The sequence below is a fragment of the Mytilus californianus genome, unplaced genomic scaffold (assembly GCF_021869535.1).
Source record: "Mytilus californianus isolate M0D057914Y unplaced genomic scaffold, xbMytCali1.0.p SCAF_5, whole genome shotgun sequence".
Classification (NCBI taxonomy): Eukaryota; Metazoa; Mollusca; class Bivalvia; order Mytilida; family Mytilidae; genus Mytilus; species Mytilus californianus.
Window position 1 is genome coordinate 7,723,141 of NW_026262701.1, and position 16,111 is coordinate 7,739,251.

General features: G+C 32.9%; 1 protein-coding gene across 1 annotated transcript in view; it reads right to left on the reverse strand.

The window, feature by feature from the left end:
- LOC127701551 (NEDD4-binding protein 1-like) overlaps positions 1-16,111 on the reverse strand; it is a 30,796-nt gene that overhangs the window by 9,586 nt on the left and 5,099 nt on the right. The window contains exons 3-5 of the mRNA XM_052205477.1: positions 14,326-14,562; positions 13,638-13,745; positions 9,160-9,285 (exon numbers count right to left, since the gene is read on the reverse strand). Coding sequence (XP_052061437.1) covers positions 9,160-9,285; positions 13,638-13,745; positions 14,326-14,562 — 471 coding nt within the window. The remainder of the gene's footprint in view (positions 1-9,159; positions 9,286-13,637; positions 13,746-14,325; positions 14,563-16,111) is intronic.

Genomic DNA, 16,111 nt, shown 5'->3' on the forward strand with positions numbered 1-16,111 from the left:
GACAGAATTGCCCTGATAGGTTAGCTATTTTTTTTTTTTGTGTCATTTAGGTCAGGTATGGTGAGTAGTACTAAGACAGTTTATCAAATTTATTATACAGCTAACTGTAGGCTGCTTATTAAAAAAATATTGTAAAGGGTTCAGCAGAACCCTGCATCTCACCTGCAATTGGTGCTGTCAGTGTAAATGTGTTATATCAGTAAAATAAGGAAATGTTTTCCTACAAAATAATTTTTTTTCCTCTGATACTATTTCTTAATCTTGAAGAAGCTGAAGTTTCAAACCATTTTATCAAGGTTTGACAAAGTTATTGATGTCTTAAAAATCCCCAAAAAATATAATTTTGCATTATCGATGTTCTCTTACTCATAAAAAAGCATTTGTGAAAGTTTTTAATAAAACTGTATTTAAAGGTTAACTGCTAAAAATAAGTCCATTCATCAGTAAAAATTGTAAATCAAAGAGCTAATGAGCTCTGAGGGAAAAAACGGCCAATGTTTCAATTTTTTTGGGTATCTTTTGATAGTCTTTATACATAGAAAATAAATGTAATAAAAACAGTGTAGTAATAAATTCAATTAAAGTGTCTTGATCTACAGTTAAGCTAGCCACTGTGAAATATTTTGAATTTCAATATGGTGGACAAGGTCAGATTCTTAAAAGTCTTTGTGAAGGCAACTTTATTTATACTCACAAATAACTAACTTAATGAAATACAACTAAAATGACAACAAGAGTGCACATGCTGAAATGTCTCACCTGCTTTACTTGATTAAATTAAATTTCATACCATACGGCAAATAAAGTTGGCCTATTGCATATACTCAGATACTGTAAGCCAAAGGGATAGAGAAACAGACCTGATTGCCAAAATTTAACATTGAACCATGAAAATGAGGTCAAGGTCTGATTAACCTTACCAGACAGACATGTACAAAACAAATATAGTTGACCAATGGCTTACAGTATTTGATAAATGGACAAAACCATGAAAACTTGCCAGACAGACATGTCTACCTAACAATCAGTCCATGATATATACCAAATATAGTGGCACAGCGACAAAACAACTAAAACAAGAATTCTGAGAGTATTGCATGGCAATTCATAATCCCCTACCAGTTAAAAATTCATTGTACTGGAACAACTAACTTAATCTATAATTTGTCATGGTGTTAAACTATATAATGAATATCAAATCAAAATCTTCAAGCATGATGGAAAAAAAGTGTGGAAAACTGATCATTTGCATGATTTCTATAAGTCAGAGGACCATAACTCTTGCAAATCCTCCAAACCAAACAAAATTCAAACTTGATCTGTACCTTGTTATGGTAAAACTATATATATTCCAAATATCAAATCAATATCTTCATGCATAACCAAAAAAGTGTGGAAAACTGATTATTTGCTTGAACCACATCTTCGATAGCCAAAGGGTTAAGATCCAGTCCAATCTTCTCCGTCCTTGGCGGATTAAGATAGAATTTTGGATCCACCAGGTTATGATTTTCATTGGTCGCAGTTGTAACTGGCTGCATCTTTAAGCGCCTTTAAGATGATCATGTGTAAATGTAGAAAATGTAAATAAACAATTGCCACATGCTAATTGTGCACAACAAGTCTTTACCCCCAAAACGATATTTAGTGACAATTTTAAAGTTCTTAATCAACTAATTGGATTTCTTGGGTTTTTTTTTTCGCGCAAATGTTGGAATGTTAACGTATATTTTCGGTTCCTGCTTCACAAAATTTGTAAAAACTTGACACAACCATTTTAACATCTCCACACTGAAAAGATTTAAGTGTTACCATTGGTCAAGAATGATGTAGTAGGAATGAGCGTGACTTTTATCTACTAGTAGATGGTGCAGCATTGTAATCTAAAATGTTGGCTTAATCCGCCAAGGATGGAGAGGAGGGGACTGGATCGGAACCCTTGGCTTGATAAGATGCGTGAACCATAACGCTGCAAAAAAATCAACCGAACCGAACAAAATTCAAACTTGATCTGTTACTGGTCATGATAAAACTATATAACAAATATCAATTCAATATCAAAAATTATTTCCTGGACTGAAGGATGGACAGTCTGACAGTCGGACGGAATGCAAACCTTAACTTCGTAGATGGGGGACTAAAAATATTCAAACAGTTGCTTAACCATGAAAATGCAATAGACATATGACAGACAGGAAACTTCGTGATATAAGGTATTTGCATACAAGGTATGAAGCATCCAGGTCTTCCACCTTCTGAAATATATAGCTGTATATACAAATAGTTTATGCCGTCGCTGCCTTTGGATTGTAATTATTATGTCTTGAATTCTGAGACTACGACACATGGGAGACAAAAAGATCAAGGTTTAATGAATATTGATAAATATACTTATTATCTAAGAGACTGCTCATTTTATTACATTTGGGGGGACCTGGAAGAAAAAATTGGAATTTCTCTTATTTTTTCAAGTCCAACCTTGAAGGAAAATAAATTCATGACCCCTTCCAAAAGCTATGAATATTTCAACACCCCTGGGCTCCCTAAAAATTTCTCAATACTTTAATACTGCCTGTTTCTGTATTGATCCCGTTATAGAATCAAGGTTATATTAGCTTATTTGACCCGAGACTCGAAGGGTTGAGGGCCAATACATATGATCATGAACCTATAAAAGGGCCGATATAGAAACAGCCAATTCATAAGACTTTTATTATATGATACAAATTTGCGATTAAAAAACCAAGAAACTTCCTGTTAAATACATAATTTGTAGGTACAGTAAATCACATTTGAACTTGCCTCTTCCCAGTCACGACAAATTGTTTTGTCAATTATATTGTTGAGATTTCTGACTTCTAGTCCAGGTACTTAATCTATGCTAATGCAATTCTATTTATCTAGCAAACATAAAGTACTTGGGAAGAATATTCAGACATTATGTTTTTTTGTTGTTGACCGAAATGAAAAAAATGATAATAAATTGAAAATTCTACTTGAAAAGATTGTGGAATGTTTCCGCAAATCGTAACAAAAACGGATCATACTTAAAATTTTCTTGTCATCAAAATTGAAAAATGTGTCTTCCAATTTCTTTTAGATATGTCTATTCCAGGTTAAAATACGTCCAACATAATTTGGAAGGGAAAATTTGCCACTGGAATCCTGTATTGCTTTTCAGCCTTTTTCCCGTATTGGACTAGGCTGAAAAGCAATACATGTATCTACTCATGATTTATGTAAACAGGGTGAAGTCAACAGTATTACACATGTTGAATAATCCGTATTAGGACTGATTGCTCATATCACTTAATAAATATAAATATTACATGAGGAACGAAATTGCATACATATAAATATTCAATGAGGTACGAAATGGTAAGTGTACAAAATGACTATAATTCACGGTCTCACTAATTAGCGACAAGAAGCGTCAAGAAGCGACAAGAAAAAATTAGCAACAAGAAAGTTTATATACTATCAAAACAATAAATTTATAAAAAAAAGTCAATTAGTTAAAGCATGGAAGTATTATATTGACAGGAACTCCAACAAGTGGACTTCAAACGTTTATAGTGCTATGCCGCAAAATCGTTAAGTATCTGTTAATTAACTCGACATGTCTTATGGATGCATGGGTTCCGATCAAATTTTTGGATCCTCGTGAATGATCATAATTACGGAACATACCGAAATAACCGGATGTGTACTTAATTGTCAAGGAAATGACATTTACTGACCATGTGAATTACAAATATAATGTCAGTTTTTACGGGTTTTGCTGCTTAATAACAAATAAAAAGAAAAGAAACGAAATCCCCGCGACTGTTTTCACCGATTAAAAAAACAAACATAAAAAAATCTGAAGAGTAAAAATACTCACAAGCCATAAAGATTTCAGTTTAAGTTACAATCAATTTTAAAAAAGTAAGATTTTTATTCATGAGAGGGCCGTTGGCTAAACACGCGTAACTGTTATATACATGTTAGGCTTTACTGAAGTGGAAGTGTTTAATGAAAGAATTTCCAACAAAAATTTAATCCACTGAAAATTTGGCCGGGGGGGGGGGTGGGGGTGGTTGGACGGGGTTAAAGAGCTTTGATCCGAAAAAATATCAAATATTTTGATTTATTGTTTACTGAAAGTCCAATGGCAAATATTTCATGCAATTAAACAAGAAACATAAAAAAAAATTGCTTAGCATACGGTGTAAGATGTTTCAGAACTGTTAAGCTTTTAAACACATAAATAAATTCTAATTTGGTTTCCATGATAAAAAAGAAAATTAAACTGCTTAAGGCCCATCATCATGGTGATCGTTCTTTAAATGCATCCAGAAATATTTAAAGCCATCCGTAAAAATAAATCTGTCAGACGTCAGAGTAATCTCGGACTAGGTTGAATGTTTAAGGTTGTTTACAACTTTGGATTAATTATAAAAGGTGTAGCAATTCATCTGCATGTCTCGTAACCTGATATTGCTATGTAGAGGTCATCACATGCGTGTAATTATTAACCTCTTTTAGTCTTTAAAACATATTTGATAAATAAGTTAATAACATTTTACGATATTTTACGATAGAGAAAACCATAAATATTTGTGTTGCACTCGATAACAGTTTACAATCTTTAACTTAAAATTTGAGTAACTAAGGCACCATCCGGCTCACTACACGTGCATCACATTATTTTCTGCAAACACTCTACTTCAGAATCATGTAATTTTCATAATCGGATATTTCCCGATTTCAAAGTTCCAATGATTAAAACATACTCAACAAAACTAAAAATAAGCTTGCCCTCTTTCCGAATGCAGTTAATTTTCTTATGTCATTCTGTGAAATATGGACCGATTTTTTCGATCTTTTCAGCTTTGTTCTTCATTTATTGAACGGCAACAGGTGTTGTTATTCATGTGGCGATTCACAAATAACCACGGGAGTTACCGTGTTTATTTACATTGGTAGGTAGATAAGACAATCGCTACCAAATCACGTGATAAGACCATCTTCAGTTAAAAGAACAGGCGAAGGCGGCATCACAGATACCCCATAAAGGAGTTATCACGTACTTGACAAACTGAGTCAGAACCTTTTATTTTCTTAAAGAAATAAGTGGGATGGGAATGTGCTAATTTTTCGTTGGAGTTCCTGTCAATATAATACTTCCACGGTTAAAAATTGTTTATAAAAAACTTTCAAATTTTGTTGCATTTAGTAGCTATGCCGTGAATTTTTAGTAAAAAAAAATGTTTTAAAGTATTTATGAATCTAAATATTTTGTTACAATCCCAGAATCATAATGGTGTCACAACAGTGAAGTAATCTTTATAAATAAATTATGTAAATAAAAGCACATGGCAATTACTCTTAATACAAAAGTTAATCCTTCCATCATCTGATTATACTAAGTGTCCATAAAGAATGGCTTAAAAATTAAGGAACAAAGAAATGAACTCCCCCCTTTTCATTCATTTATTCACTTATACACTATATATATGATGTTAACTGAAAATATATCATCTTAAACATATCCTCGTATCAAAAAAAGAACCTCTTTTCTTGATCAAATGTTCTATCATTGAATTAAAATAATAAAATACATGCATATAAAAACAAGAATGTGTCCATAGTACACGGATGCCCCACTCGCACTATCATTTTCTATGTTCAGTGGACCGTGAAATTTGGGTCAAAACTCTAATTGGGCATTAAAATTGGAAAGATCATATCATAGGGAACATGTGTATTAAGTTTCAAGTTGATTGGACTTCAACCTCATCAAAAACTACCTTGACCAAAAACTTTAACCTAAAAACATCAACCTGAAGCAGGACAGACGGAAGAACGAACGAACAGATGCACAGACCGAAAAACATAATGCACATAAATGGGGCATAAAAACACTATTTTAAGCATGTTTCTATATCTATTTATTTGAAATAATATTTAGATTTCTTGACGCTAAATTAGTCTTCTTGTCGCTAAATTCTTCTTCTTAATGCTTCTTGACGCTTCTTGATGCTTCTTGTTGCTAATTAGTGAGACCCATAATCCATTATATAACAAGCAAGTTTCATGACAAGAAAACAACGCCACCTATGTCTCCATAACAGTTTTTTTAGCTTTTTTTGCTTTGCTTAATTAAGTACCACACGAAGATAGTTCTTCGTTTCATGAAGAAACTTCATTTATAATTATGTTTAACAAGAATGTGTCCATAGTACATGGATGCCCCACTCGCACTATCATTTTTTATGTTCAGTGGACCGTAAAAATTGTGGTCAAAACTCTAATTTGGCATTAAAAATGTGTACTAAGTTTCAAGTTGATTGGACTTCAACTTCATCAAAAACTACCTTAACCAAAAACTTTTACCTGAAGTGGGACAGACGGACAGACGGACAAACGAATGGACGCACAACCGAAAAACATAATGCCCCTAGGTGGGGCATAATAAAATAAATAGGGAATGTGTCCATGGGACACAGATGATTCCCCCGCTTGCATATAACGTTATAAAGGGACATAACTCAAGAACTGTAAAAGTGACGCTACCCAAATTTGTACTTGATCTGAGTATTGTGGTAATAAGTATTGTGTATAAGTTTCATAACATTTGGTTGAGGCAAACTGAAGTTAAACGAAAAATTCAGCAATTTTTCCATTTGTAAAGGGGCATAATTCTAGAACGGTAAAAAAGATGCCACCCAAATTCAAACTTGATCTGTATTTTTTGGTAATAAGCATTGTGTTTAAGTTTCATAACATTTGTTTGAGGCAAACTAAAGTTAGAGAACGGAAACGAAAAATTCAGCAATTTTTCCATTTGTAAAGGGGCATAACTCTAGAACTGTAAAAGTGACGCCACCCAAATTCAAACTTGACCTGTGTTTTGTGATAATAAGCATTGTGTATACGTTTCATAACATTTGGTTGAGGCAAACTAAAGTTGGAGAATGGAAACCAATTTTGGGACGTACAGACGGATGTAGGGACATACCTACAGACGGACAAGGGTAAAAATACCGATTTCTGTGAATGATTTTAATACTAATGAGTATAGGATATCCCTGCTTCTATGAAGTGTGGAATTACCACCATGACATCACTAGGATGGAAATATATGGAATAATTTTGAAATACTGATCTTTCCAGATTGTAAAAGAAACTTAAACAGTGGAAGAGAGAGCTCGAGATACGATAATTTCACGAGAAACAGATGGGAAATGTGTGACACAGTGTTTAATGTCAATCTGTTCATTTGTTTATCTACTTCTCATCAAATCAGTATGAATTTTTGAGGTGTTTCGAACTATAGAATACAAAATGGTTGACGTAAGAGGCTTGAAGAGTAGATCCTCTGGCCAACCCTATAAGGAATTGACGGCTTGAAGCCATCTTTTCCAATAAAATTAAAAAAATAATTTTGCATTATCGATGGTCTCTTAATCATAAAAAAGTTTCTGTGAATGTTTAATAAGATTCTATGAAGGATTGACAAAGTTATTGACTTTCAAAAAAACTTTAACCACAGACTTAACCTAATACTTATCTAAACTTAAACTTTTACACCCTACACAATCTGGTTTCAGGCCGCAGCATTCTTGTCAAACTGCACTTATTAATATCATTGACAAATGGTTGCAAGAAATGAATGATGGTAATTTAAACCTAGCAATTTTATTAGATTTTAAAAAAGCTTTTGATTTGGTAGATCATGACATTCTTTGCTTAAAGCTTGAAATTTATGGATTTAGTGAGGCTACTGTTAGTTTTACCTGAATAACAGAAAACAGCAGGTAAACATTTGTAATGTTTACTCTGAATAACAACATGTAAAATTTGGTGTCCCCCAAGGTTCTATACTTGGTCCTCTATTGTTTGTGCTATTTATAAACGACCTTCCCTTATGCATTGAAAATTGTGAAACAGGCCTATATGCTGATGACACCACTCTTCATAAATCAGGGAAAAACATAGAAAATATACATGATGATGTTCAAGAAGATTTATACAGGGTTGAAGAGTGGTGCAACATGAATAACATGTTCATTAATGCAAATAAAACAAAATGTTTGGTTACTGGAACAAAGCAGAAACTATCAATTCAGACTTATCAACCAAACTTGATAATAAATTCAAAAGTATTACAAAATTCTTCATGTGAAAAATTATTAGGTGTTAAAATTGACAGCACACTTAACTGGAGAAATCAAATTGACCAAGTTTGTGCTAATATATCATCCAGAATATACCTTCTTTCTAAAATAAAGAAATTTTTAGATATAAATGCAAGGAAAACATATTACAATGGGTATATTCTGCCCCTGATTGACTACTGTTGTATTATTTGGGGTGAATGTAAAAATAAAGGGATAACAAGAATTTTAAAAGTCCAAAAAAAGGCAGCAAGATTATTTCTAGATGCAGATCCTTTATCCCCCTCAGCCCCTTTATTTAAAGAACTTGGGTGGACGACAGTTGACAATAGAATCAAATACCACAAATATTTACTTCTATATAAATGTATGCGTATGGAAGCACCAATGTACCTAGTTCAAAAGTTTAATCTGAAATCAGATAATAATCCTTACTCCTTGAGAGGTGTCACTCAAGGTAATCTGATAGTTCCTAAGCCAAAAGCTGAGCTATTTAAGAAATCTTTTGCTTATTCTGGATCAGTGTTATGGAATGGACTACCACACAAAATGCGTAAAGCTCAAAACACTTATACTTTTAAACAAAGTATCAAGAAGTACTTAACACAGTCCTGATAAGATTATGTTTTCTACAATGTATTTGTATATTCTTTTATTTTTATTTTTATTTGATTTTTTGACTACGTGTGCATCTTGAACAGCCTTATACCTTATCATGTTAGTAATATTACATTGAACTAATTGACTGTAAATTAACTATGTGTAAATATCTGTTTTTGATTGTATTGTAATTTGTATGTGAGGGCCTCAGGGAAGATTAGTTTATTGTAACTAACTGAGTTTACCCTCTTTAAATAAAGAATTTATTATTATTATTATTATAATATGTTGATGCTGCTGACAATGAGGGAATGTAGGATCCCTATGTCTTGCAATTTGCAACAAAATATTTCAGGCTCTACGGTATTTCTGTTATCACCCGATACTGTATATTTACCTTTTTCTTAATGGAGATGGTTGTTTGGATGGTTTTGACAAGAATAAATCTAATTTAGGTCCATGCTGACCAAGGGGATCATCTGGTATCATTAATATATCACCAACAAAGTTATATTGAAGTAATCTGAAATAGAAACTCAGTGAATATAAAACTGTAAGCACTGTAATAAAACTAAATGAAAATAGCAAACTGATGAATTGAAGTTAATGTGTGTACAATTATACAATGTGGCTCCAACATGGTCAAATCCGACTAGTGCCTTTTGGGGTTTGGCAAGTGACTTTGCGATCTGATATCTCATCTAAAACGACCTGTGACCTTTCAAATGTTCAAAACCTTTTAGTCAACTTTCTTAAAATTGACCTGGTGACCAAAGGCATTTTTTAAGCGACCTTACAATCTAAGGGGTACACTTCTGGAGCCCTTACAATACAAACAGCAGATGGGATTTGCCAAATTTTCTTAGACATGAAAGCTATATGACGATAAGGGTTTTTTTTAATGACCTTGACAGTGTTCCAGCTAGGATTTCAAAAGGGCAGGCAGCCAATCATGAAAAGGGCACTTTAGCACGCTGATTGATAATTCAAAAAGGGCATGTCAAACATTGTCTTTTATTATGTAAACAGCAGGGTTTCAGCTAGGATTTGGAGGGCTTTAGTCACTCTGGCGCAAGATGAAAATCAACCTTATTTTGGGTAACAGCAAGGGACCAAGGACGTATATTACTAGCTATACATTTGCCCAAGTCCTTCAAGGACCAGGATCTTTGAAGGCTTTAGGCATTCTTCAAATGTAGGCAGTTATTGTATGATTTGACTGATGTGATGCTTAAATACGAAGATTAGAACAATTTTGTACAATTGACGAAACTACGAAAATATATATGGATAAACGAACTGCTAATTGTGGTCGTTTGAGAAACAGTTAAATTGAAATTCAGACTGACTGATTTTACTGTGAAAAATGATTATATTGGTCAATTATGAGATTGATTATTTAACGGATTAGTGACCCATCCGATAGAGATAAGCGGATTACCTGTTATCACAACTTGCACAACCTGCTGTAAATGTTAATTAGCTGAGGTCATTAACTTGTAAAAAACATGAAGACAGGTAGAATTATAGCATTTTCATCATAATAATACGACAATAAAGGCATAGACTTGAGAAAAAGGGCACAGGGCGTCAGTCTGGAAAGGGCGGGCGGACCGCCCTGTGAAAAGATCAAGCTGAAACACTGCTTGACTACACATGAGGGTATTGCATGGTCGGCCAGAAAGCTGTATATATTTATTTGATGAATTTAATCATAGCGCTTTAATAGACCACTTTCGAGTTATGTCCTTCACTGGAAAAGTTCGTTAATCATGAGCACCTTTAGTTTTTGACGTCATTTACCTTATAGAGGGGACACCTGTATCACTGCACTATCAAAGTTCATCAAGTGTCTTCGTGATCATCATTATACAGGATAAACTAGAAATAATGTTTGTTCCGTAGGTACATAATCATAATTCCCTAATGACAGCAGTGCTGATTATCAATTATAAAAAATTAATTTGCCGATTAATTTGTGCAATATACAAATAAATAAATGGGGAATGTGTCCATGGGACACAGATGATGCCCCTGCTTGCATATCATATAAAATTATAAAGGGACATTACTGAAGAAGGATAAAAGTGACGCTACCCAAATTTGTTAATAATCTGCATTTTGTAGTAATAAGTATTGTGTAAAAATTTCATAACATTTGGTAGAGGCAAACTTAAGTTAGAAAACGGAAAATAAAAATTGCAGAATTTTTCTTTTTGTAAAGGGGCATAACTCTAGAACAGTAAAAGTGACACCACCAAAAATCAAACATGATCTGTATTTTGTAGTAATAAGCATTGTGTATAAGTTTCATAACATTTGGTTGAGTCAAACTAAAATTAGAGAATGGAAACGAAAAATTCAGCAATTTTTCCATTTGTAAAAGGGCATAACCCTAGAACAGTTAAAGTGACGCCACCAAAATTCAAACTTGATCTGTGTTTTGTGGTAATAAGTATTGTGTATAAGTTTCATAACATTTGGTCCAGGCAAACTAAATTTAGAGAACGGAAACCAACTTTGGGACGTATGTATGGCCGGATGTACGTACGTACGGACGTACAGACGGACAAGGGTAAAACTTAATGCCCCCTCCCCTACGGAGAGGGCATAAAAAGAAGATGTGGTATGATTGCCAATGAGACAACTCTCCACAAGAGACCAAATGACACAGAAATTACCAACAATAGGTCACGGTACAGCCTTCAACAATGAGCAAAGATCATACCGCATAGTCAGCTATAAAAGGCCCCGAAATGTCAAATGTAAAACAATTCAAACAAGAAAACTAACGGCCTAATATATGTAGAAAATAATGAACGAAAAACAAATATGTAACACAGCAACAAACGACAACCACTGAATTACAGGCTCCTGACTTGGGACAGGTAAACATACAGAATGTGGCGGGATTAAACTAGTTAGATGGTGCCAAACCCTCCCCCTAACCTGGGACAGTGGAGCATCATATTTTTTTTTTAATCACTCACTCAACATGGAAAGGAAGTGACGATGCCCCTAAACGCACGAATGATGTTCAATAAAACCAAAGTTTTTGACTGAAAAGCAATGAACTCGAAAGAGGTCTATTGGTTATTTTAATGCAAGAGAAAAAAAAGTAAAATGTGCTGGTGTGATCAGGTATCTTGACCATTTCATTTCATAATAGTCTTAGGTCAAATAATGTCCCCTTAAAGTGTTGAGGTATCTTTAACTTTCTCTTCTTCCAATATACATGTACTATAATTCAAATGTGACCCATTATAGTGAATAAAATGTTATAGAATTTATGATCCCAGCTATCTGTAGTATAACAATAGACTGGTATTATAGAATTTAAGATCCTAACTAGTATGACAATAGACTGTCCTATAAATATGTTAACAAATGTTATTTTTACCACTCTACTGAGTACTGTCAGTTGCAATACGGGAAAACAAATACCTGTAGAAAACTTCTTTCAAACAGGAATAGCACATAATTAATTTTACGGAGATGTTGTTAACTGAGTCGGAAATTTAGATGCGATACGGGTAAACTTATCAATCCTTTAAATAAACTTATTCTTAAAGGTTACCTATTCAACACTGTAATTAAATCTTTGAATATTGTTTTTATTGGTATAAATATTGATTTTGTTATCAGTAAATTAAAACCATACTAAATATTACATATATGTACTTTCAAGGTACTACAATCTGTCGATACCTATATTTTGGCATTGCACAAGGTCATGTTTTTCTCTGACTGTTGATGACGTCTTTACACTAAATCCATTGGCTTTTGGATGTGTACTGATTGATATTTTAGTTTAGATACATGATTTTTTTTATTAGTTGTTATTGGCTTTGAACTAGCCGTCAGTACTCAGATCTGTACTTTGTGTCTATTTTGTTGTTGAGAATGGATATATACCCTGCAACATACTGTCTGTGTTTTTGTTTGATGTTTTTCTTTGTATCGAACTGATGAGTTAAGCCTTTTTCAACGGATTTTTATAGTTTGTTCTTATATTGTGCTGTTATACCACTGTCCCATGTTAAGCCAGCGGGAGGGTTGAGCGCTCACAAACATGTTTAACACCGCCACATTCTTTATGTGCTTGTCCCAAGTCAGGAGCCTGTAGTTCAGTTGTTGTCGTTGGTTCATGTCTGTTATATTTGTTTTTTGTAAATTGTTTTGTTATAAATAAGGCTGTTAGTTTTCTCAATCGAATTGTTTCATATTTTTCATGTCAGGGCCTTTTATAGCCGACTATACAGTATGGGTTTTTCTCATTGTTAAAGGCTGTACGGTTGCCTATAATGCTTACATCCACTTCATTTGAACTTTGGTGGATAGTTGTCTCATTGGCAATCATACCACATCTCCTTAATTTTATAATGACTGAATTTGTAGGAACACTTCAACAGTTCAAAATTCAATTCATTTATTACTCCCACATATACTCCTTCAAAGATACCTTGCTGGTACATGTATTGATAAAAGTCAAGAGAATAAATATGGTCAACACTGGAGCCATCTTAATCTTTTTGGAGGGTGTAAGCTCTTTATTTCATCATTTGAAGCAATTCACAGTAAATCATCATGTACACTTAACTGAAAATGAGATTATGCCATTGGTTGGATATCCTATATTTATGATGTTGTTAACCTATCATAATGGTTTTGGTTTACACTTTTTGGTGAAAATATTACTAAGAATGCATTAGATTCTGAAACAGCAATATGTCAAGATAATTTGATGTGACTTGTTTGTTAGAATTACTTTTTCACAACACCCCTCCCCCTAAAAATCATGTCAACATGTTTAATCACAATTCTTTTAAACTTCATTGAAAACTCAAAATTAGTATTCTGTTATGATATACTAACCTTTCTTCAATGATTTTCTTCCAACTATATTTTTCTCCCATTAAATCTCTGTACTGGTCATTAGATACAATGATTCCCTCCACTGTTTCTGCTAACTCTACCACATATCTAGAGATAATAAAATAAAGAGACAAATTGCAGTTTAAAATGACTGTCACGCTATTGGGAAAGTTTGATGTACTACAAATGCCAATTTAATCTAACGCTTTTCCCTTAATAGTATGTGTGTCAAATCCAAAAATCACCAATCATAACACTCTATTTTACAGTGGTGCTTCTTTATCTTTGATTTTCTAAGCACCAGTTTGAACAATAATTCTTAATCAGAATAATTTTATATCCAGAATGTCCAGCAATAAAGTCTTTATTTTTTTTATAACATTAAGCTACATGAATGCATACATATACATATATACAGTTGATGTTACTGCACAAAGGTATACAATGTATATATATATTTTCAACAATTTAAAAAATTACTTTATTGGCTCCACTCTTAAAATTTATCATTCGTGATCCTAGAAATCGTGAATATATAACACTACATTTTCCAATTGTTTTTATCACGTCTTCCTGTTTTTGTCAGTGATTTTGGATTTTCAATTTTGAATACATCTTGCGAATTTTGTACCTTTGATGTTTCCTTTTGACAAAAAATTGTACTGATATTTTCTTAATGAAATCATACCTATCATCGTAAGAGCTGATCAGCTTATTATCCAATCTTCTGGCTGGAGTAAACTCCAACAGACCCCTCTCATTTAATTCTACAAGTATTTCCTGGTCAGATATTGGATTCTGATGTCTAGGTTTATATCGCCTCCATGCAGGAACAAAACATGTAACCTTACTATGACCACGATTAAGGAAGTAATCAACACATAACTTTATACCTTTGCAGGAAAATATTTTTCCTCGTCCATGACTGGAAAAGAAAAAAATCAATATATACCACATTTCAAAAATTTCAAAATTATGTTTTTATAAAACATATTTAAAGGTTTAATCTGATAATCAGCTAGCAGTATTTTATTCCTGCAAGTGAAGGCAGAACTTACAATAATATGTCAAAACATAGATGCTGGTACTACATGGAAAAAATTCTAAACATGCAAAATGTACTTTTTAAAATTTAAGGAACTAAATGATGTTTCTCACCAAAATCAAAGCACTGACAATGCTGTGAGTCATTTAATTAATTTTAAGTATTAAATGTCAACTGTTCATAAAATTTGATACTTGAGAAAATTGTCTCCCTTTGTATATATTTGAAAAAGAGTGGAAATCAACTTTGATATCAATCAGGTCAATACACAACTTGAATTGAATTTCATTGAATAACTTCCTAAAGTAATGATACTGGTAATAAACTGCTTCGCTGAGCGCAGCTGGATACGCCCGCAGAGGTCCAACCCTGAACAGTTGGGGCAAAAATGGACACAATATTCAAGCTTGATACAGGTCTGAATTTGGATTGTAATTAAATATTTGACATATTATAGGTTTCTGAATAAATGTAGTCAAAGAACTTGAAATTGGTTATATGAATTGAATTGATATTCAATTAAAGATTTCTTTCTGTTGTGCAATACACTGTGCTGTTGCGCAATACTAGTAAATCTGTTGTCAGACTATAAACAAATAAAGTTCAATAACTTCTCAATGTTATATTAGAAATTTATAAAAAAAAACTAAAGGGAGGTTATCTTAATAGATATAAATCAGTCATCAAAGTTTACAGCTCTTCTATAAATGCATGCAAAGCAAACCTTTGATCAACTTGCTTGCTATGTTTGTTTGGATGTTTGTAAACAATAAGTAGGTAGTCTGTTTCAGTCTGTTTACTATATAATGGAATTTGATTGGACAATAAACATTAACTTCATTGCATGTCAATTTTTATTGTCCAATCAAATCCCAGTATATATAAAACAGACTGAAACTCCGCCTACCTATTGTTTGCAAACATCCAAGCAAACATAGCAAGCAAGTTGATCAAAGGTTTGCGTTGCATGCTTTTATAGAAGAGCTGTAATGAAAACTGCTCTAAGCACTTTAAGGATATTTTCCAAAAACTTGAAAATCAACCCTTTTTTATGAATAAAATCTTGTAACACGGAAACATAAAATCTAAAATTTATAAAAATCAAAAGGGAGCTTACAACAATAGATATAAACAATTTACCAAAGTTTCATAAAAAATGCTGAAAGCATTTTTGAGTTATTGTCCGAAAACTGGAAAATCCCCCTTTTTGTAACGAATAAAACCCCATAAATCAGAAACGTATAGTCTAAAATTTATAAAAATCAAAAGGGAGCTCATGTCAATAGCATTAAACAATTCAACAAAGTTTCTTGCAAATTGGTGAAATTGTTTTTGAGTTATTGTCCGAAAACTGGAAAATCCCCCCTTTTTTAATGAATAAAACTCCAAAATTCAGAAACGGTAAATCCCAAATTTATAAAAAACGAAA